Below are 21,562 nucleotides of genomic sequence, written 5' to 3'. Positions count from 1 at the left end.
CTTGCTTTGACTTTCACATGGAAATACAGAAAAGGCACTCCTGGTGCTTCCCTATTTAATGAAACATTGTGTTGCACTAACTCTTAATAGAAGATTGCAATGGAAACATTGTATGCCCAATGTGTTTTAAAAGTAAATTGGGTTTGGATTAGCATCATCCTGCTGAAAAACAACCATTTTCAATTAGTGCGACAATTTATCTTGCGGCCTGAAGTATTTTAGGTCACTATGCAGTACAAATTTTCTCCCATTTTCAGAAACGGTCACTGCTTTAACCTAGCCAAATAAACGCAGAGGTGAAGTATTCAATCAGTTTTTGATGGTAGTAGCTATTTCTGCAAAAGCACAGACTACTTCACTGAAAAGCAAGAAGCAGGAGAAGAAAAAGTCCAAAGAGGAAAATTTGGGTTTTTTTTTTTTTTTTTCAGGCTGTGCTTGCTTTAAATGAGACAGGAAAACCTTAACTAGTTTTAAGGTCTTGATGAACATGCAGGTTCAACACAGCCAACTAGCAGATTTAGTGAACAAACACATGCCCAGAAAAGCTTATCCCATCCCTCATTCCACACAGCCATACATTTATAGATAAATATGGTTAAAATAGACATCTTTCAAAACTCTGTTTCGATACATTTTAACAGAATTCCTATTTATAGCCAAGAACAACTTAATAGCTTAAAAGAAAAACAATTCACACCATTCACCACTTTTAACACAACAAAGATAAAAACATTAAGCTTTTGCTCTAGGCCAAATACGACTAAAAGGCCCAGATTCAATCTGACTAGTCTCAATATTTACCTATGGCTTAGTCCTACCAATCCTGCATATGCTAATATTATCACTAAAAGGGAGAAATCCAGTCTGCCTGCCTCCATGTGTTCCTTCCTATTATCTTCTCCTACTGCCATTACCATTATAAGGAAAGCAGAACTGAAAAAGATATCTAGGTTAAAGCAACCAGTATTTACCACATCTGACTGAAAGTGAATTGTGAAAGCTGCTAGTGAAAGAATGACAATGGGAACACAGCCAGGAGAAAGGGGTGGGCAATGAAGGCAGCAGGTGGGCACAAGCTTATGGAGAATTAAAAGCATCTGTGGCTCTAACTTAAGGCCTTATTTCCTTATGGCCTTTCCAAAGTCAATGGGAAATAAACACTGCCAGAGGGTGATTCTCCATACCCTACTAATTAACTTATGCTGAGAGAAAAGAGCTAGGCAAAATCATCTACAAATTCAAACAAAAAAAAAAGTTGATTACTTGAAGGTTTCCCAACTAAGATTTTTGTCATTTGGATTTAAAGTGGTGTAGCCTAACAGTAGGGAAACAAATGTGGCACTGCAATGTGTGTTTTATGCTTTCTCCATCTACCTGCCTGCTGCCAAATATTAGAAAAGTAACATCTTTGTGTCTTTTTCCTTCTGAGCATCTTTTCGTGCAAGCTGTAGAAACTGCATGTTTTTAAGCTACCCAGAGAAGAGGCACCGCCTGTGTTTGCACAGTGCTTGGCAAAACAGATCTTCCAGTTCACCTGGTTTCCCTTACTGCTACTGTATTGCAGGGACTAGACACAGGTTCCATACTGATGAGGGGACAGACGCTGCACAGTGGTGTAATCCTTCCCTCGTCATCGCATCAGGCATCAATAAGGGTGCGGCTTCCTTAGAGTTCCCTTCTTCCTAGTAAATCTTTTCCCAGGGGTTAAAAGTACTATGGTTATCACCACAAAGGGTAGCAAAAGCAGCCAAGTATGAAAGTAGCATGAAGGAAAAACAAACAAACCAAAGCAACAACAACTAAAATCAACAGAAATATAATGGTAAGTTTTAAAGGAAACCACCTCTCAGCAAAGTATCTTTCAGGCAACGCAGCCTGGGTTCTGAAATCACAGAATCAGGGTAAAGTCAACATCGAGGGTACAGAAAGGTGGTTTTGAGATGCTCAACCTGAAATGTGCTACAGAAAAAAACAAAACAGAGGAATAAACAAGCAGGCATGTGGGGCTGATGGGAAGGTCAGGGTCTGAAGGTTTACTACCACAGTACTGGTTGTAACAACAGCTGAGGCTTCGCTCATACAGAGGTCTATAAAAACAATTTCATCTTGTTGTGTGAGGCTGAAAAGACAGCCAAGCATCAACAAAAGTGACTGACTAGCTACAAAACCAGTCCCAAGCCCAAAGCAGGTTAGAATGAAAAATACTTCTAATCTCCCTATAGGTTACATACGCAAATAGTAAACTTTGCATGTGTCTATGTCATTTTCAAATCAATTATATAAACTTAAAATGCTCAGAAAGCTAGAAAATGCTTTTCTGCTGTGCATAATAGCAAAGATTTTCTTTATCTGTTCTGAGAACCAGATCAATTTATTACTTATGAGAAAGGTTCTGCCACGCAAGCAGGTTTAAATAAGACGTAATTTTTCAATGAAAAACAAGCGAAGTCTTACATACCAATTGTGATGTCAACGCTGGGATCTCTAGTGAGATATTCAAGTACAGGGCCAGAAACATAGCCAGATCCGAGCAATAAAACCCTCTTCTTATTACCCATCTTCAGTGACTGAGCATATTCCCTAGGAGGTGTTACAGGCAAAATTAAAAACCACACAGAAGGAAACTGTAAGCTGCTAAAGCTAACAGAATAAGTATGTTTTAGTAAGCCTACAAGCCAAGAGCTCTATTCAGACCCAGAGTCAAGTTCCTGGCTAACTAACCCAAGACTGGGCAATCCCTGTCTAGCAGTGCTTCCATTCTTCTGCTGCATAACTTCTATTTTCTTTCCTCTATTATAAGCATGATCAAATCCATCGACATCTCCACTGCTTCTCCAACTGCTACGGGCTGTTCAAGAAATTTTTCCTCAGTTGTCATTATATTTTTCCCAATGGCCAAGTAACTGCAACCTGATCACTTGAGCACTGCCAAGCTGTCTATGTCATCTTTGGCTGTCAGAAAGAGATTCCAGGCTCTGCCTTGCTCCCTTTACATCACAGCTAACTGTTAAAGTGCACAAAACCATGCTGGTGAAAGTGTATTTTTGTTAAGTTATACTAGGTTCATATTAGCCCATCATAGGAACATAACAGACAATAAAAGTCAAATAAAAGTTAATGCCCAATTAAGAAATCCTGTTTGCAGACAAGAACTCAAGTCTAAAAACTATCACAGAGTGTTTCAACCAAGCTTCTACTACTCTCCGAAATAAATTTAAGTAGCTCTCCTGTTGACTTTCCATATAAAATGTATTCACATCAGATTTTGCATTTCTTTTTGCCAACCAGAATAACATAGTTCAACAGTTGTTTAAATATGCTTTCATAAATGTGTACATTGTACACAAACACATTTTGGTTGTTTATAATTATTTTTCCTTTTTAGCTTAAATTTGCATTAAGTTGTAAAATTAGGATTGTAAAATCATTTGTCTAAAGTATCACTATGCAGATAAAAACTGTTTAGCAAATAAAAAAAATTTCTTAAAGCATTTTTTACTGTTGAAGAAAAGGAAGCTGTTCATTGCCATATTGTTTAACCTAATTAATGGAGATTGAGGTTTTGCTTTTCTTATCCCATATCCTGAAAACAAATTTCAATAAATAGGTAGGACCTTCAAAGATACAGACTTAGGGGAAACTTTTAAGTGTATAAGCAAGTTCCTGAATTTCCCTTTTATCTACTGAGAGTTTACACAGGCATATACTGCATTGTGGATTACGCCACAGAAAGAATCCTGACCTCTAGCTGACAAGCTCAGGTCCACTTTGCTTAAAGCTATTGTCCTTAAAAGAGGACTAACCATATGTCTACTAAATCATGTTGGTTCAGACCTTTTTGGGGCATCAAATTATATCCATAAGTCAATTTTCAGTTGTGTTTTTTCAGTTCAAAAATGGCCATAGTAATGAAGGATGGTGTCGCAGCCTGCCAGAGCAATACCTAATAGCATGACAACAAGAGCAGTCTTGCATGACTTAAAGCATGGCATGAAGTACCCAAGTACATTTGGGGGAACAAGGCCTCAAACAATAGCATTGAAAGACTACCTTGAGTGAAGAGAGTTAAATCAATACCAAATACATCTATATCATCTGTCTGAAGCACATTCCAGCCTAGTAATTGTGTCTAAGTATTTGTAAAGTTTGAGATGTTCCATCCTCCCTTTCTCTGCTTTCAGGCTTAATTCAATTTTTTTAAAAGTCATTTTTTTCAATTCATTAAATCTGACTGAGATGTACCAATGCTTCACCTCTCTAATCTATCTAAATTATTACTATAGATTACTGTACATTTTGACCTTCATACAAATTTTACAGATTTGATTTTTTTGAAAAGTTAAATCATGGTTTAATCCATTCACAGAAAGTCTCCTACGCCCATCATATCCTTTCATATGACAAATCCAAGGACCTTCCTCCTACTACTATCAATTCTAATAGAACATCTTCTTCCACAGCTACACCCTCGTGGGCAAGGGAAGAGAAAGAATTCCTCTCCACCCTTTACTTATAGGGAGCAACACTGGTATGCAGGAGCTTGGAGCAACAGTGTTGACGAAGGGGAAACTTCCTATATGAAAAAAAAGCTGGATTTTGCAATCAAACTTCTTATCATATTTATTAAAACCTTTTCCAGTGTCTAGAATGAGGTCACACTTGGAACAAACACACCATGTCTTGCTCTAGGACAGGAACAAATGTGAGCTGCCAAATGACCTACCAAGACCAGGGACAGGATCTACACAGTCCCAGAAAAGAACATGTCAGATTATGCCTACCTCTACATACAAGTTTAAATAATTCAGTTATGTTAATCTATGAACAAATGACAGTAATACTTAGAGGTCTACATTGGTAATGGGATGTGCCATTGCAGCTGTGGATGAGGTAGCAAGGTATAAGGTAGCTGTGGATGAGGTATGAAGCAAGTAAAGGTGAAAAGATAGAGACAAATTCAGTAAATCAAACTGCTCATGCATTCTGATGGTATCCAAGACAGTTCAGTTCATATAGTCTGGCTATCCTATAGTCTGAAATGTCCATGTACACCCAAAGGGTATAAGCAATTAGTCTAAATAGAGCCCTCAGAGACTAAACTAGACACAGCATAATACTTTGTTAGAATAATAACACAAGCCACATCATTCCTACAGGCTCTAAACAAGAGCCTATCTCTAGCTAAACCATCACACTTTAAGCAGTAAAATCTCTGCTTTCATTTGCAATATCCCCAAAGTTGGCAAAGTAAAGGAGGGTATTGTTAGGTCTTGCTTTTCTGAAAGCTGAGCAACACCAATGAACAACTGAACATCACATGCAACACACAGGTCTGCAGAAATATCAAAAGTCTACCCACAAAAATCCCCTTGCAAATGAAGTCTCCAGATTCTCAGGGTACTTCACACAAGACCATGCAAACGATTATGGAGACAGCAAAAAAAAACCAGAGCATCGTGCTGGGTGAGGAATAAGAAAATCTGTTACTGAGACAGCCTCTTTAGGTGGTCTACCAAACAGCACACAACAAAAATCACTGTGAGTTGAAGTCCTTGAGAGGCAAACAGCATGTTACTTTGGGTGTGAAGCACACCTACAGTTCATCATGAACAAGTTCATAGCCAGAACTCACAAAGTTCCCAAAGGAAACTGGAGAAGTTTGGCATGCAAAAGCCAACACTCTATGATTTTAGTGCTTAGCACATGCAGTGCTTGTGATCAGACCAGTTTCAACTTTTCTATGATGTATAGTGCAGCTGGCACTGACCATGAACATAAAGCCAGAAGTACCCACTTAATGGCAAATTAATATTTTTCATAGATGTTTGTTAATAATAGGGAGCAAGGGGAAGGGAAGGGATACCCAGGTTATTTACACTTTTGTTGGCTTAATACACTCAATGCTACTTCTTTCATGTTACCACTGGCTGGTAACTACTGAGACAGGGTACAGATGAAGTGGTAGCTAAAGCTGTAGCTACAGTAGTGTAATGAAATGTCTGAGAGTCTCACAGAGGCTCCTGAATACGTCCAGTCACAGAACAATGCTATACAGCACAGCACTTGAGCCATACTAGAGGAAACTACATTCACGGTATACTAGAGAGCCTTTTCTTTTCAGCCACTCCTTTGAAAGGACTGCATGTTATATCCATTTTGAAAGGGCAAGGAGTAGCAGAATTATACTGGCATGTGGCTGTATTCTGCCTCTGGTAAAACAATCTTCATAACATCAGAAGGAGAAAAATGACCACTTTCTCAACTTCAGTATAAGTTACTAACAACAAATGTTAATGATTTAGGCAATGTGCGTAAAGAAAGAAGGAAATCATCAAGCTAGGAGACATTTAGACACAGTGCAACATAGCAGTATTCCACCAAAACACAAGAGTAAATAAATGCAAAAGGGGAGATAGAATGCAGGCAAGGTTTGTTTTTTTTTAATCCTGAACCAAACAAACTTTAAGAACCTATACATTACCTGCTCTCCCTCAATTTCTGGATATATTCATACTTAGCTGTCAGTGAGCCATTGGATGCAATCACTGCCTAAAAATACATGAAACAAATTTTGAGGATCTTTTGTACCTGTACATTTTAAAGCAGAGGAAGACAAACAGAGTGCCAATTTGCAAAACTTACATCTCGAACAACAGATGAGTAATTCTGGCCTTCAAGAGGTTCTGAGCCTTCTGATAACAGCTATGGAGATAAATTATTTGAAATGAGGTCATGTTATTTCCCACAATTTTTTTCAGAGTAAAACATCAAGATTTTAAGCAACATTAAATGCATGCAACAATGTCAATATCTTGTAGATCTGAAATTCTCCTGGCCCTGATCAGTGTCATTTGAATTTCATGAAAATACAGGAGTTCAAACAGCAGTCTGATTGGGAGTGACTGTTGAGTGCCCCAAGAAAATCAGATTTAGGCATCTACTGCAGGGTCCAGGAGCAGTGAACTACCTGCCAGAGCCTGTTTCCTGACTACAGAAGGTGTTCTCGATAAATCCCTAAGACATCCAGGTCACTAATGTCTCATTCATGTGTTGCTTTTTGAAAGTATTGCCTCAAGACTTAGAAAGTGGTTTTTTGGGTTTGGTTTTTTTTGTTTTTTTCTTTTTTAAGTACAAAGTCAGCTATGTTCTACAGCAGATTCCTTTTGAATATATACAGGAGACCAGAAAAGCAACAAACGAGCAGACCAAAATCCAAGTCTTTTACCTTCTTGTTTGACACATAAAATCTTACCATCTCTTCAATATATGGGAAAAGCATATCGCCAAAGTACTCTGTTGCTTCTATAGGAAGCTGTGCTGGCAGATTGTCAATGGAACACATCAGAATCCCAGAGCCTTCAACACTGTAAGAGAGACCGTAGCTCTTCTAAACTACTTCTCCTTGGTACTCCCTTTCAGAAGTGTTTTAAATGCATGATTTTTCAATATAATGTTTCACTGTACAAATTACAGAGGAAAGCAATACAAATTAAAGGCTCTCCCACCTGTCATGAATAATATGCTGGTCAGCATCATACATACAAAATGGACTGTCAATTGTTGTACACTCCGTCATAAATTCTATAGATCCTCCAGTGTCTGCTGAAATGTCACATATTGCCAGAAGTCTGAAGAGATTAAATAAAAAAGAAAAAGGAATAGAGCATTACCCAAATTACTAAGGAACACCGGTATAAGAGATCACGAGTGAACAGGAAATAAAAGAAACGTGAGAAGATCTATCAGACTTGTAGTTTCATTCATTTTAACCAATGTAGAAGTCAACACAATGACCTCCAGAAACATAATGGAAATCTGGCCCTACGGTACTCACAGGATTTCCACTCATGTCAACAGGATCCATATTTCATGCATAACTTCTCGAAGACCAAGAGAATCACAAAATCATAGAATCATTGAATCGTTTAGGTTGGAATAGACCTTTAAGATCATCAAGTCCAACCATTAACCTAGCACTGCCAAGTCTACCACTAAACTATGTCCCTAAGCACTACATCTACACGTCTTTTGAGTATCTCCAAGGATGGTGGCTCAACCACTTCCCAGGGCAGCCTGTTCCAGTGCTTCACAACCCTTTTGGTGAAGAAATTTTTCCTAATATCCAATCTAAAGCTCCCCTGGTGCAACTTGAGACCATTTCCTCTTGTCCTCTCACTTGTTACTTGGAAGAAGAGACCAACACCCACCTGGCTACAACCTCCTTTCAGGTAGTTGTAGACAGCGATAACATCTCCCCTCAGCCTCCTTTTCTCCAGACTAAACAACCCCAGTTCCCTCAGCCGCTCCTCATAAGACTTGTGCTCTAGACCCTTCACCAGCACTGTTGCCCTTCTGTGGACATGCTCCAGCACCTCAATATCTTTCTTGTAGTGAGGGGCCCAAAACTGAATGCAGTACTCGAGGTGCAGCCTCACCAGTGCTGAGTACAGGAGGTTGATCACTTCCCTAGTCCTGCTGGCCACACTAGTTCTGATACAAGCCAGGACGCTGTTGGCCGCCTTGGCCACCTGTGCACACTGCTGGCTCATGTTCAGCTGGCTGTCAACCCCCAGGTCCTTTTCCACCAGGCAGCTTTCCAGCCACTCTTCCACAAGAGTTGCATGGGGTTGTTGTGACCCAAGTGCAGGATCCGACAGTTAAATTCTTTATTTGTCAAGTAAGACAAAGAAAGGTGTCAAGAGTGGACAGAGAACAGACACAGACCTCCATCCTCACCAGGATATACTGCCATCTCCCCCCAAAATCCATCCCCAGGCCAGTCTCCCAGAGAACTATTACACAGGCCTATTAGCAGAAGGGTGGCTCCTACCCTCACTGAAAGAAGACTAACCCTGGATTTGCACCCCTCGTTCCATCCTTGAAGCTATTCAGAGTTGTGAAGCATTCCCACTACCTGCTGCAGAAATCAGAGGTATTAAGGAACAGTTACTGAACCTGTACAAGCCAAATGAATGGGTAAGAAGAACTTAACCAACACATTTTGCTCAGGCACAGAAACTTCTAGCAATAATGGTGCAGTAGGTACATTTCCCAGATGTCACACTGTTTGTATTGGATTCTGCACAAGGATCAATGACAGAACTACCTTTGCAGAAAGACAGCCAATACCTGTCAGTCATTTGTACTGTGATGTTTTCAAAAACTCCAAACTGTGAAAACAAGACTGCAAAGCACAGAAGAACAAAAGCAGAATCAATGGGGCATTTTGCAACATGCAAGACGAACAATGTAAGAAACAGAATCATTTAGTAGATATTGTGGTGAAACTGCCTAACATTATGACTTAATCATGGTGCTGCAGAATTGTTACGAGTGAACTGCAGTGTCTTACTTGTGTGGTAACTCAGGACAGCCCTCCGTTGCACCAGCAGCAGATTGAATTGGTACTAGCAGCTTCTGAGCATCCTGTCGACTTAACAAGCGAGGAGTATGTTGTTCCCAGTATATGCCATTAATTAAACAAGTTGTGTAGGGTGCAATCTGCAAAGAAAGTTACAGATGCCTAATGTTCTCATCTAGTACTTCAGTAAGTTGAAAGGATCTGGTCTAGTGTATTAAATGAATGCTTTCTCAATCGATGGATAGGCAAAGGTGCAGTAACTACCAACACTCTGTGGAAAACCTTTCATAAAAGAACAGAAGAGATGCTCACATCAGTGTTAAAGCGAGAAGTGTAAAGTTCTGGATGTTTATCATAGTCTACTGGATCATATAGTCCATCATGTTTCCTTACAAGATGATGGTGACGACTTAACACTGTCCCATAGACTTTTCTGAGGTCTGAGAAAAAAAAAATAAAATAAAAAAAAAAATAGCTGTTATACTTGGACAAAAAGTGTCCTAGTGTTTTCAATCACTTTATTGTCACAGCATACCTCCAGATCTGGAAACTTCCTTTAACTCATGTGGTTCCACAAACTCACATGGGAGGGCATTGAACATTTCTTGGGCACCCTGTAAACCATGAAGTAGGATCAGAAATAGCGGAGAATATAGAAATAGTGTAACACTGCTCATTTGGTGTGTGAAAACAAATACAAAAAATACCACACACAACTTGACAGTCCTGCTAAAGAATATATTCAGAGATGTACAAACTGTTTCACACATATCCCCGCTTATCCAGAACAAAGCTCATCTCTAAGTACAAGGAATTTACATCATTCCCCATGAATGCAGTATGCCTGACCCATAATCCAATGTCTGGTTCATATTTCTAAAGGCAGAGCTGGGAGGCCTCAACTCAGCCCAAACAGATGGTTTTGCTGCCATTCTGAGGAGCAGTTTCTCTTTATGGAAGACACCTGAAGCCACTCCCTCACCAACCAGGCTGTTCTAAAGGCAAAGAACTTCAAGATGACTTTCCCAATGAGCTGTGATCACAGAGCAAAGGCCTTTCAGACACGCCATCCTTTCGACCAGAAAACACACATTTACATAGGCAGTGATTTCACTTTATAGCTGGAGCCTAGTTAACTGATCTTTGTTGCCAAAACCAGGGCTTTTCCCTATGTCGTAGAAAATAGCTCTAAAGTCCAGCACTTGTAAGCCAAGTCAATGCTATAAAAACAGATATAAAAAACTCAGCAAGTATTAGAAAAATAATTATTTTCATCATACTTTAATGGGGTGACTCAGCATACCTTGTGAGCTCAGAGTCAACAGAAGAGAAAAGGGAGACAAAAATCATGTAGGTGGGAAAGGAGAGAGGAGCAGTAAGACTTAACCCATTTTTCTTGGTAAGCAGTTAGCATGGTCAGCCTTGTCAGGCATGATCTCATCTTAAACGCATTAGTTTATAGAATCATAGAATGGTTTGGGTTGGAAGGGACCTCAAAGATCACCTAGTTCCACCCCCCCTGCTGCGGGCAGGGACACCCTCCACGAGACCACGCTGCCCAAAGCAAGAGTTCTTAAATATTCTTACCAGCAAAGGAAAACCTGAAGTCCAAGCAAACAAAATAAATCCATCTTAACCCATTTAACCTGACATGTATCAAATGCCAAGAAGTTCTATTAAAAATAATATAGCATTTCATCTTGAAGACAGAACTCTTACCTTAGAAACATTACCAGTGCCTGTAAACACAAATGTTAAAGGCCCAACGGACTTTGGCATCAATCCCAGTGAAATTTCATACCCGGCATCCCGTACTGCCTGCACAGCCTGACTGCTATTCCTGTAATTATGCGCCATTCCAATGTGCTGAAATCAAAGGCACAGAACCATCAGGATATTTTCCATATTCAACAACAGATAATTAGCAGATGCCCAAATGTCATTTTGCTAAACAAAAATACATACACGTATACTCTTACCATGAACGGAGTGTGATGTCCCAGGGCTAAAAATCGTAATCCCAATCCATGTAGAATGTTGATCATTCCTATTGTTAAAAAAAAAATCAGAGCATCAGTGTTAATTATGAACATGCACAGTCAGAAACTGCAGAGACTGACAGAAGTCTAAAATCACCCTGAATATTTTTGCCCGTGTTTTAATATTAATATTTTACTTCTACAGAAAGTCTACATAAAACCTGGGAAGGAGAAATTCAATAGCAAGCCATGCCATTAGACCTGCTCTTGGCCTACGTTATGCATTTCAGCACTATTTAATACTTGGATATCCTTTCGTGAGATGCATCCACATCACCAGATTCCAAAGAAGTAGATAATAAAGAGAGTCTCTGAAGAAAGAGTTGAAGTTCAGTAGAAAGGAATGAGAACCATGCCTCACAAAAATCAGTGTAAATGGAGTGACAAACAAACGTTGTTCAAACTTGCAGGACTGACAGCAGCCATTTCTTTCAAAAGTCTTTTCAGTTCACCTCTTGATATTTAGTCTGCCTCAGATTAGTTGAATAGACAAACAGGATTTCAAGACAACATAAAATAGTAGATTTGCCAGGAATCCACAGGACAATTTGACATGTAATCTCATCAAAAGTAGGGAGCACAAAACAGAGTGGGAAAAAAGCTCTTAAAAGCAAGAGTTAAAAATGCAGTTAAAAATGTATTGCAAGCCACAACTTTCAGGAAATGTAAACAACCAGAAGTATTACAAGAAGTTACTTGTTGCAAGCCTGCCTTTACTTCGTGCACTATACCTGCTACACCAGCCCACTTTCCAAAGGCCACAACTCGCATTCCTTTATGATCAACCATTTTTTCATAGTCAAACAGTCGAATTTCCTGAAAATACATAGCAAATTGAGTATTAAAATTTCCAGTGAATGCAGCCAGTGGCACATTGCTGTCCTAGGAACTACCTTTTCATATGCCTTGGTCATCCTTTATGTTAGAGGCTGATGGGCATATATATGAGAAAGGCAAAAAATTCATAACAAGATTTAAATATAAAAATAAAAACCTAAAGGTTGCACTGAATTCCTGTTTAAAGAGTCTCTGCACTGCCCGTGCACTCTTGACACAGAGCTCCCCAACAGCCCACTCCAGCTGCTGCAGACCCATTCACATCCTCTGCCAAGAGGCTGCTCATTTCTGAGTGAACCGCTTGCCTCCCTCTAAGGGAGGCAACCAATACACGCTCTGCCTTAAAAACTTTCCAACAAGCCTTCGTGCTCACACAGCGTGAACTTCTCTTGAGTATATCATGCTCGCAACTCATCTGCATTACGCACATAAACACAGTACCACTGCAAGCACGAGATCCTCCGAGTAAGAAACACTCAGTTCCAGGAAAGGATACTGAAAACAGCCCTCGTTAACTATCTACAAATAGGCATGCTGAAAAGTAACCACAGTAGGCAGCAAGCCTTCCATCACGCTTCAGCATTAAATTCAGTTTCCACCCCATGCTAACAGCAAATTGTCTTTGCTATGACACAATTTACCTGTCTTAGAATCTCATCCAAAAGGGCCATGTTTGCCTCTTGGGCTTTAATAGTGTGAGAGAAGAAGGCATAGTTTTTTTTAGGTATTAATTTGTCCTCTGGAGGTCTCTTCACACCTACTATCAGAGAAGCCTCGGAAATATCTTCTTGAATAATGCCACCTGCTTTGATGTAATCCTATGAAGGAGAAAAATCAAAGTAAATTTTTCTGTTTATTTTCATATTCAGATCTCAGCACGTAAGCAGCTAGAACAGAGGACAAATAGATAATTCTATTATGCATGTATCACAAGTTACTGCATGTGATACATTCATAAATCTCTTTATCAAAAGGGGTATCAAATATCAAACTGAATTTCCATGCTAATATAATATCCTATTATAAAAGACCCAAACATAATTATGTGTTAGTAAAATTCTTCATCTTAAATTCACAAAAAGAGTATTTTGCTACATTTAAAGTATCTTATCGTATTGCAATAATGAACAGTCCTTCGTAATGTGCTGAAATACTTGGAAATAAGTTTAGAGAAATCTGACAAATTAATCTGAAGACTGATGATATCTGATTTTATAAAATTATATAAGACTAAATCCAAGCTGAAGAGCAACTTATAAAACAATGTTTTGCCATATAAAGATATATTTTTTTCTCTCTTACCTCAAAAATACATTAAAATTCCAGCTTTCAGTATTGTAATTGTGTACCTAATGTGATCTGTGCTTCGGTGAAAAGCAGCACTGTGCCTTAATTAAAAGGTGATATGTGCAAGCGATCACTAATTCTCTACACATGATTCAATTTTCATTTGTTGGCTCATACGCCTTACAGCAGAGTATTACTGCTGCTACAGGAATTGTAAAAGCCCTCAGTCCTGAAGCTATCAGCATTACCGAGAAAACACATCTCTCCTCATTTCACATGATTGAAGCAGGAATGGGATTCACCAGATTCATCCTTCCTCTTTTTTTTCTTTAAATATGCTTATTTTTAGAGTGTTGCCTCCATGCAAACAGAAGACCAGAATTCCAATGTTAAAGGAATTCCCAAGTCTCTACTCCAAGAGCACCTAGAACGTCTTCAAGACAGATGAAAGGGCGAGAAATCAATAAAAACTCACCAGTGTGCCAACATTACACTAAAAGGTTGAACAAACTAATCCTTTTTCTCTCCACTAGGACACAATAAGTCCTTATTTAACAACCAAATGAATAATACATTTTCTCACATATATCCTTTGAATATTATTTTTCCTGTACTATTGTTAATTAATGAACTATGGCTTTGCTTATCTAACTCAAAATGGGACCCTACCTTTTCATGGATGGCTCTCCGGTTTGATGGCTGCACCAAGACCTTGTATCCCATCTGTGTCAATTCCTTAACATGCTTTGGTGCTAGAGGTGCTCTTCTTTCCCATGCGTTGACATCTTCTCTCCTGATTGCCAGCACAGACTTACGATGATGCCAACACTTAGCATGATGGAACGCACACCTACCATTTGTGTGACTAAAGGCTCGCAGCATGGTAAAGCCTGATGGCAGCAAAGACAAAGTAGTAAAATAATACGTGTATATGTATGCTTCAAACACTGTTTGTGCAAAAGTTCTGGTCTCCTCTAACATCTGCTGTAAAACACAAACCAGTCACTTTATGCTCTAGTTGCACTCTTTTGTGAGACATGAATTTACTTTCAGCATGCTTTGTTGCATCTCAGTTTGATGGGGTGTCATGACGGAAACAAATTCTTTGTACTACTGCAAAGGAAGCCTTCTAATGTGTTCAATGTACCAAGTTTTTAATTACATGGCTTAAAAAGAATGCTGGAAACTTAAAGATACCAATTAAATTCATTTGCCAGCATAAACACACAAAGAGCAAGCACTTATTAAAGCTAGCATCAACAAAAGTACAAAGTAACAAACACAGAAAGCAAGTAGAACACAAGCTATAATGCAAGCAGTTGACTAAAAGAGAAAGCCCAATATGTAAGACCAATGTTAAATATTTTTACATAACTAAACTTTACACAAGCTGAAAACAGAAGATAAGGACAAGACCTTAACTACTGCTCAGCAGTCAGCATATGTGTGGCCAGGAGCAACAGGTTTTCTTCCTAATCAAAATTTTACGCACAGTGGAAAAGCTTCATTATGACAGATTCCCACTACAGATGATTATCCCTTTATTTTCTCTCTCCTCCTCTTCACTCCCAGTGAAGCATATACGCCACTGCTCAGCTCTGCTGAGAATGGCAAGGGTTCTGCACAGGTCCAGCACCCAATGCCCAGGAGTCTAAGGACTTCAGATATTTATGCAATTAAAAGATACAGATCTCAAAGATGGAGGCTTCAAAGATGTGAACTTTGTTTCCAAAGCAATTTTAACTGATAATTACATGAATCTCTGTATCCGAATCACTCGGAAAATCCTGTTTGTCCTCATGCCTCAATCTTGTAACATCTCTATACAGCTAAAGCCTTGAGAGAGCCTGTTTAACTCCAGGCTTGCTTAAACAGAAAAACTAGCAGACTAAGGAAGAAGCACATGATCCTCTACATTAGCTCCAAGTGTGGTTTTCCTACCATGGCTAAATCTGTCCACCAGCAGAATTGACTGTACAGAAGTTGGAGTTATTTTATGACACCACTCTTCAGCATGCTAAGAGGGTACTCAGAGAGCATGTCAGTACCTCTCAAAAGCAGAGAAGTCTTGTCACACAATGTCAGTTACTGCATGCTAAAATATAATGATGAGAGCAGTTCCTATGGAGAAATCAGTGCACTGTGCACCTCATAACCAAGCCTGCAGTGAAGCAAATTTCCCTCACACAGAGGACTCCCACGAGAAGAAAAATTATGCTTTCAAGGAGGAGCGAGCTGCCCTGCACTTACAGCATGTGGGTGAGGGGGAATCGGGGCAGTAAGCAAACACTCCCTGTGAGCTCTGGCAGGCCAAAAGTTCACATGCCTGTGTATGCTCAGGCTTAGCCAGAGATACCGATATCCCGTTGTAAAAGTGAAAGTAACTTTAGAATTCAAAGCTTGCAGAGCTGTTGAACCCTCCCTGGCCTCCTCAGCACGCCAGCTGAGCGAGGGAGCTGAACAGCACCAGTTGGTTCTTCATCACCCATGTTGCGCGGGCTGTTCCACACAACTTTCAGTTTCACTGAGACTAAAATAACGCTGAGGAATATAGCAAAGGCAAAAAGCCTAAGAGCAATGCATTTGATTACAGCACACAATTTTAATATGATCTTATTTCTAGAGTGAGTTGAATACGCTTACACGGGCGACTTGGCCTCCACTTCCTACCTGAGACCCAGCTAAACCAAAGCGCCCGGCGCTGCCAGCAGGTTTCACCCCCTGAACCTGCGGCTGTGGGTCTCACAGGGCCCCGCCAGCCTCCCGCGAGGAGGGGCGACGCGCAGAAGGAAAACAAATCCCCGTTATTAAGAGAGGCAGGGAGGTGCGGGCAGCCAGGCGGGCAGGGGGAGAAGCGCAGTGAGCGGGCGGCACCGGCCGCGGGAGGCCGGGACGGAGCGGCCGCCTTGCCGGCAGCGCTGCCCGAGCGGAGGGCATCAGGCCGCGCTCGCTGCCAGGGGGAGCGCCGGGCTCTGCCGCCGGCCGCGGGGGACGCCGTGCGACTCAGCGGGGCGGCGGGGAGCGCCGTACCTACCTCAGGGCGAGCGGGGCAGCGGGGGAGGCTCGGCCGCACGACCCTGCTCCCTCCTCCGGCCACCGTCCAGCGCACCGCCGACGCCCAGGGCGGCAGCCAACCGCGAGGCGCCCTCCGGGTACACCCTTCGCTGCCCGCCAATGGGGAGGGGCTCTGGCCGCGACGTCACGGTGGACGCCGGCACGGCCCCTCAACGCCTCTGGCTTCTGGAAGGCCCGGCGTCCCCTCACACCCCCCCTCGGCGCCTGGCGGGCGCCCGGCGGCGGCCCGGGCAGGCGGGGGCGGGCAGCGGCGCGGGGAGTCCCGCGGGCCCCACGCGAGACCCTGCAGGTTCCCCGCACCGGCACAACGATCCCCCCAACGCCCCCCGCGGGTACAACCGCCGCACCCCGCACCAGTCCCCCCTCATCCCCTCCCCCGCCGTGCCCGTGGAGAGGCCCAGCACAGGCTGCACCTGACCCGTCACGGCCCTGTCAGCTCTGTCCTCCCCACGGCCTTCTGCACAGGCTGTTTGCCTACTACCCATCGGCTCAAACTATCTATGTACATTCAGTCACGTTGTTCCTTTCAAGTGTCTTTAACATGGCACAGGAAATGGTAAACATTATTTTGTCTGTCAAATAGAAATTATGCTTGATTTGTTATGTATGTTATTGCCAATATTCAGCTGGAACTTGGTCCTTGAATTAGGTCCTTGATGATGGGCCTCAACTGCTAAATTGGCTTATCACAAATACTAATGGGATATTGTAGCTGTAAATCATGAAAATTATGAGGTGCAAGAAACCAAAATCAGAGTCATGTACTGGGGTTGTGGGGTGGAGAAGAGCTTTCCTGTCAGAGAAAGGCATGCTGAGCACTGTGGAAAGTACACCTCGGCGAGTCTCCAGGGGGATAGGTACTTGCTGTTACCCGTCTCCATCAGCAGATGTGAGGACATTGCTACAGAGTGTGAGAACGTGAGGCATTGTGACTGCACTCAGCAGAAGCCACAAGGTCTAAAGGGTCTGAGGAGAATTCGTCCACATCCCTTGCCACAGCAAGGTCTAGCTGTGATAAGGGAGAAGTTGGAGCCGTGGCACAGCCTGCTTCGCCTGTGCTAGCCACTACCACTTGACCTCTTCTTAAGAGAGCATTAAATTTTGACGGTACTACATGGCTTTAGAGATACCTCTTCATAGATTACTTTCTCCTTATAGTTTTCTTAGTTCTCTTTAAAACATGCCCTTTTTTTTCATTATATGACCCTGAACTTTCCCCTCTCCTCCTCCTCCTGCTTCTGGAGGCAGCATTTGACTGACAATGATAATCTGTGACTTCAGTTATAGAATCATAGAATCACAGAATGGTTTGGGTTGGAAGGGACCTCAAAGATCATCTAGTTCCAACCCCCCTGCCATGGGCAGGGACACCTTCCACGAGAACAGATTGCCCAAAGCCTCATCCAACCTGGTCTTAAACACTTCCAGGGATGATGGGGCATCCACAACCTCTCTGGGCAACCTGTTCCAGTGCCTCACCACCCTCACAGTAAAGAATTTCTTTCTAACATCTAATCTAAATCGACCCTCCTTCAGCTTAAACCCATTACCCCTTGTCCTGTCACTACATTCCCTGATAAACAGTCCCTCACCATCTTTCCTGTAGGCCCCTTCAGGTACTGGAAGGCTGCAATTAGATCTCCCCAGAGAAATAAAAAAAATTAACAGTCAAGAACAGCAATAGGTATGGCCATGCCTAATGGCTGGGGGGCTCCTCCATTACAGAGCTTTGCCAGAGCCTTCACCAGCCTGCGGTCGCTTCCAGGTGGTCCCCCACCCCCGAGGAGCCCGTGGCTGTTAACCGCCACCACACCAGGGCCCCCACATTCGTCACAGCAGATTCACCACAGCAGCAGGGCTACCAGTTCCCTGGTTTAGCTCCAAGTATTTTCCTAACTCACCAGGGCAGGACAGGAGAGCTGGAAAACAGCATCGAGGCTTGACCTGCGCTTCAGGTTTGCTTCTGTAATACAAATTATATGGGGAGGTGAGCATTAGGGAATGAAACAGAATGGATCAGTAGAGATTTTGGGGGTGAAAGGAGGTAAGGCCTGAAGATCTGGGTTGTATCGTTTCAGAGACTGGGAGGTGAACATTAGGCAGTGAGACCTGGAATGGATCAGCAGAGATTTTGAGGGTTTAAGGCCTCAGCAGAATGGACAGAATCAGTGGGGTTGAGGGATACTGTACAAGTACAAAGCCTTTCTCTCCACTCACTAACTCCCACTCTTTATATAATATATATAATATTATATATAATATATATGTTATATGTAATATATATAATGTTTTTATATATATAATGTATAATGAAGCCATCATTATATTCTTGCATAGCCTGTCTTTGATTAAATTAATGAAAGTATTTTAGGAGCTGCTTCGTTTGTTGACTGAATTTGGAACCAAACCATGATGAATTTATTGCAGTAAGTAGACCTCACCAAATCTACTTGAAGGGGTATTTTTATTATTATTTTCTAAGTTTTCAATTTTTTTGGAAGTTCTTTCTTTGAGTCAGATGTTATCTCAAGACTGTCTACAATAGCTTCTTATAGGTTTAGTGCCTAATTATGTCTCAGTACTCTTCTGACTTTTGCAGATAGGAATCTGAACCCAGAGAAATGAAGGAAGAAACCCACAACATGCTCTGTCTTGCACTGGGGTTCCAAGGCCTGAGCTGGGAGCTCAGCCTTTGTGCTACAAGGAAATACGTGAAGAAAGGTATTTACAGAAACTGAGCGGGAGCCACTCTGGCAACTCAGCGGAGCATGCCAGGAAAAGGCACTGTGCCTGAACCTAACACTGCTCAGAAAGGAGCTGACTTCTTTTGCCAAGAGCTGTCAGCTGTGAACTTTCCCCAGGAGCTCGGCACCCTTGCCAGGCCACGTCTGCCTTTGCAATGGAAATGTTTCCTTTGTCTCGCATGCTCTGGCTTGGCCACTAGCCAAATGCTTAGAGCACTCTACTAGGAAGTTGAGGGCTGTTGTCAAAGTTGCAGTCTCGCTCAAAACATTGACTTAAAAGCATGTGTCTGTAGCATAAGCACTGGAAAATTGGGGTTTCTAAGGTGAACTTCTTTCAGCTTTTTACATTGAAAGATACTATGTGTAAATGACTACTTATAACTGAAGGGTCTTATATGAGTCACCACTGAATGCCCTAACTACTGTGATGGTAATGAAAAACTTTTTACAAGTTCGCACTGTGCTTTGTGGGGGCCATGTTATGATCTAGACACGTACTGGATTGGCTCCTGTAGATGAGAAGGGTACGTTGATTCCTAATTTGAGAGTGTTGCTTGGGTATACACAGGAATGAAGCTCCAGTCAGCTCAGCAGACACAGAACTGGATTTTAAAAAATAGTGACTAAAACCATTTTTAACACCAAAACATTTAACTTTCAAAACATTTCTGTTTGTAAGAACTTTTTATTTTGAAATTCTTTCATGTGTACATAAAAGAGACGTCACTTTTAGCTAAAAATCTATATATGCCACTTCACTTGGGGTCTAAGTATCCTATGTATAATTTGACGTTATTGGGGTTTGTACATTTTAGTTTACTGATCGTTTTAGAACGTTCTTCTAGGGAAATGAAGTTCCAGGCTGGGCCAAAACAATCAGCAAACCAATGATCTGTCCATCGCTATTCACAGAGTTATACTTGGTGACTCTGGCTCTATCCAGCAGCAGAACTTTAAGTGCAAGCAGGAGGAGCAGAACAAGTAAGGACACGAATGAGATACTCTGCCAAAATGCCTATTGGAGAGTTGATTTCTGCTACAGATTTGCCATCTCTCTGAAGGGAGATTGCGAATTTTATCAGCACCATGTAACTCTCTTCCTGCATCTAAAACAGACCAGGTGAACTGCACTCCAAAAGTGATATTGTGGTCCATAGAGAAAAAGGCAGCCTAAGTAACCAGTGTGGACTCATGCTGTGACAATGTAAAGCCAGGTAAGATGAATCTCACCTGCACTGTACTGTGTTCCAGATGGGGAAAGCAGAGTTGCTTAAAAAGAATAAAACAAATCTGAAATTCAGGTTTTACGAAACACGCTAATACGTAATTGGAGCTGGTTTTTGTTATAAATACCTCCTGGTTTGGGTGGACTGTGATTCCATCTGTTTGACAATCCCTAATTATAAGGTCTAATTCTTACCCAGCTGGAACGCTTTTTACTCAGCACTGTGGGGGGAGTGCTGACTTCCATTACGGTAACAATAAACTCCCAGAGCACCTAGAGAGAGGTGGACTTCATAGATTTTATTCTTAGAATATCAAGGATAAATCTTGAATCTGTTGAAGTCAATGAAAAACTCACACCAACTTCTGCTGGGCTAGGATTTCTCCCTAGGTCTCAAATAAACAGGGGAATTGGCATCCTGAAGAGATTTTTGCAGACTGTGTAGCTACCTGTCAAACTCTGTTTCTTGTTTAATTCTGATTTTCTACTGCAGAGATCAAGAAGTTCCAAGAAGCTTTCAGGCTTTCAGTCAGAATGAGGCTATTGAAAAACATGACCTTTTATTCAAAAGCCACTACCTGCAGTGGCTGTTGACTGCCACTGTGAATACTGACCTCACAGCAGAGTACTAGACATCACTGAACAGCACAGTGTTGTGTTCTCTACAATCATGTAGAGAATATATTTACATTCCTATTGCCCAGTGGGGGAAACTGCCATCTCTCAGGGCTTACAGCACCCCCAAAGAAATACCTTATACTTTTAGTAACACCTAAGACTTAGGGTATATCTGTTCACATTTGTACACACTAGAGTTCACAGCAGCATCATATATGTCCATGTTCACAGTAAAACTCAGTACTTTTGTGTTTGCAGTGCGTATTTAGACTGCTGCATCAAATTGAGATGCCTTATTAAGTCATTCTCATAATTCCTAAGACCCCAGATAAGTATTTTTAAATTGCTGTGCAAATAAACCTAAGCACAGAAAATT

General features: G+C 41.5%; 2 protein-coding genes across 6 annotated transcripts in view; both read right to left on the bottom strand.

Moving 5' to 3' along the window:
- AASS (aminoadipate-semialdehyde synthase) overlaps positions 1-16,708 on the bottom strand; it is a 32,631-nt gene extending 15,923 nt beyond the window's left edge. For 4 of the 5 annotated variants that reach the window (XM_054803663.1, XM_054803668.1, XM_054803674.1 and 1 more), the window contains exons 1-14: positions 16,559-16,708; positions 14,194-14,414; positions 12,879-13,055; positions 12,132-12,216; positions 11,341-11,408; positions 11,081-11,227; positions 9,897-9,975; positions 9,674-9,801; positions 9,353-9,501; positions 7,506-7,628; positions 7,253-7,364; positions 6,643-6,702; positions 6,482-6,549; positions 2,459-2,580 (exon numbers count right to left, since the gene is read on the bottom strand). In XM_054803663.1, the coding sequence (XP_054659638.1) occupies positions 2,459-2,580; positions 6,482-6,549; positions 6,643-6,702; positions 7,253-7,364; positions 7,506-7,628; positions 9,353-9,501; positions 9,674-9,801; positions 9,897-9,975; positions 11,081-11,227; positions 11,341-11,408; positions 12,132-12,216; positions 12,879-13,055; positions 14,194-14,406 (1,531 nt within the window). In that variant the 5' untranslated portion in view covers positions 14,407-14,414; positions 16,559-16,708. Of the gene's footprint in view, positions 1-2,458; positions 2,581-6,481; positions 6,550-6,642; positions 6,703-7,252; positions 7,365-7,505; positions 7,629-9,352; positions 9,502-9,673; positions 9,802-9,896; positions 9,976-11,080; positions 11,228-11,340; positions 11,409-12,131; positions 12,217-12,878; positions 13,056-14,193; positions 14,639-16,558 lie in introns of those variants that run through there. The other variant, XM_054803655.1, reaches the window with a different exon arrangement.
- The window catches only part of CADPS2 (calcium dependent secretion activator 2), a 508,886-nt gene that overhangs the window by 126,489 nt on the left and 360,835 nt on the right, over positions 1-21,562 (bottom strand). The window lies entirely within an intron of this gene.

Source organism: Grus americana, chromosome 1, assembly GCF_028858705.1.
Source record: "Grus americana isolate bGruAme1 chromosome 1, bGruAme1.mat, whole genome shotgun sequence".
NCBI lineage: Eukaryota > Metazoa > Chordata > Aves > Gruiformes > Gruidae > Grus > Grus americana.
The sequence above is the reverse complement of the archived record's forward strand: the minus strand, read 5'-3'. Positions and strand labels throughout refer to the sequence as shown.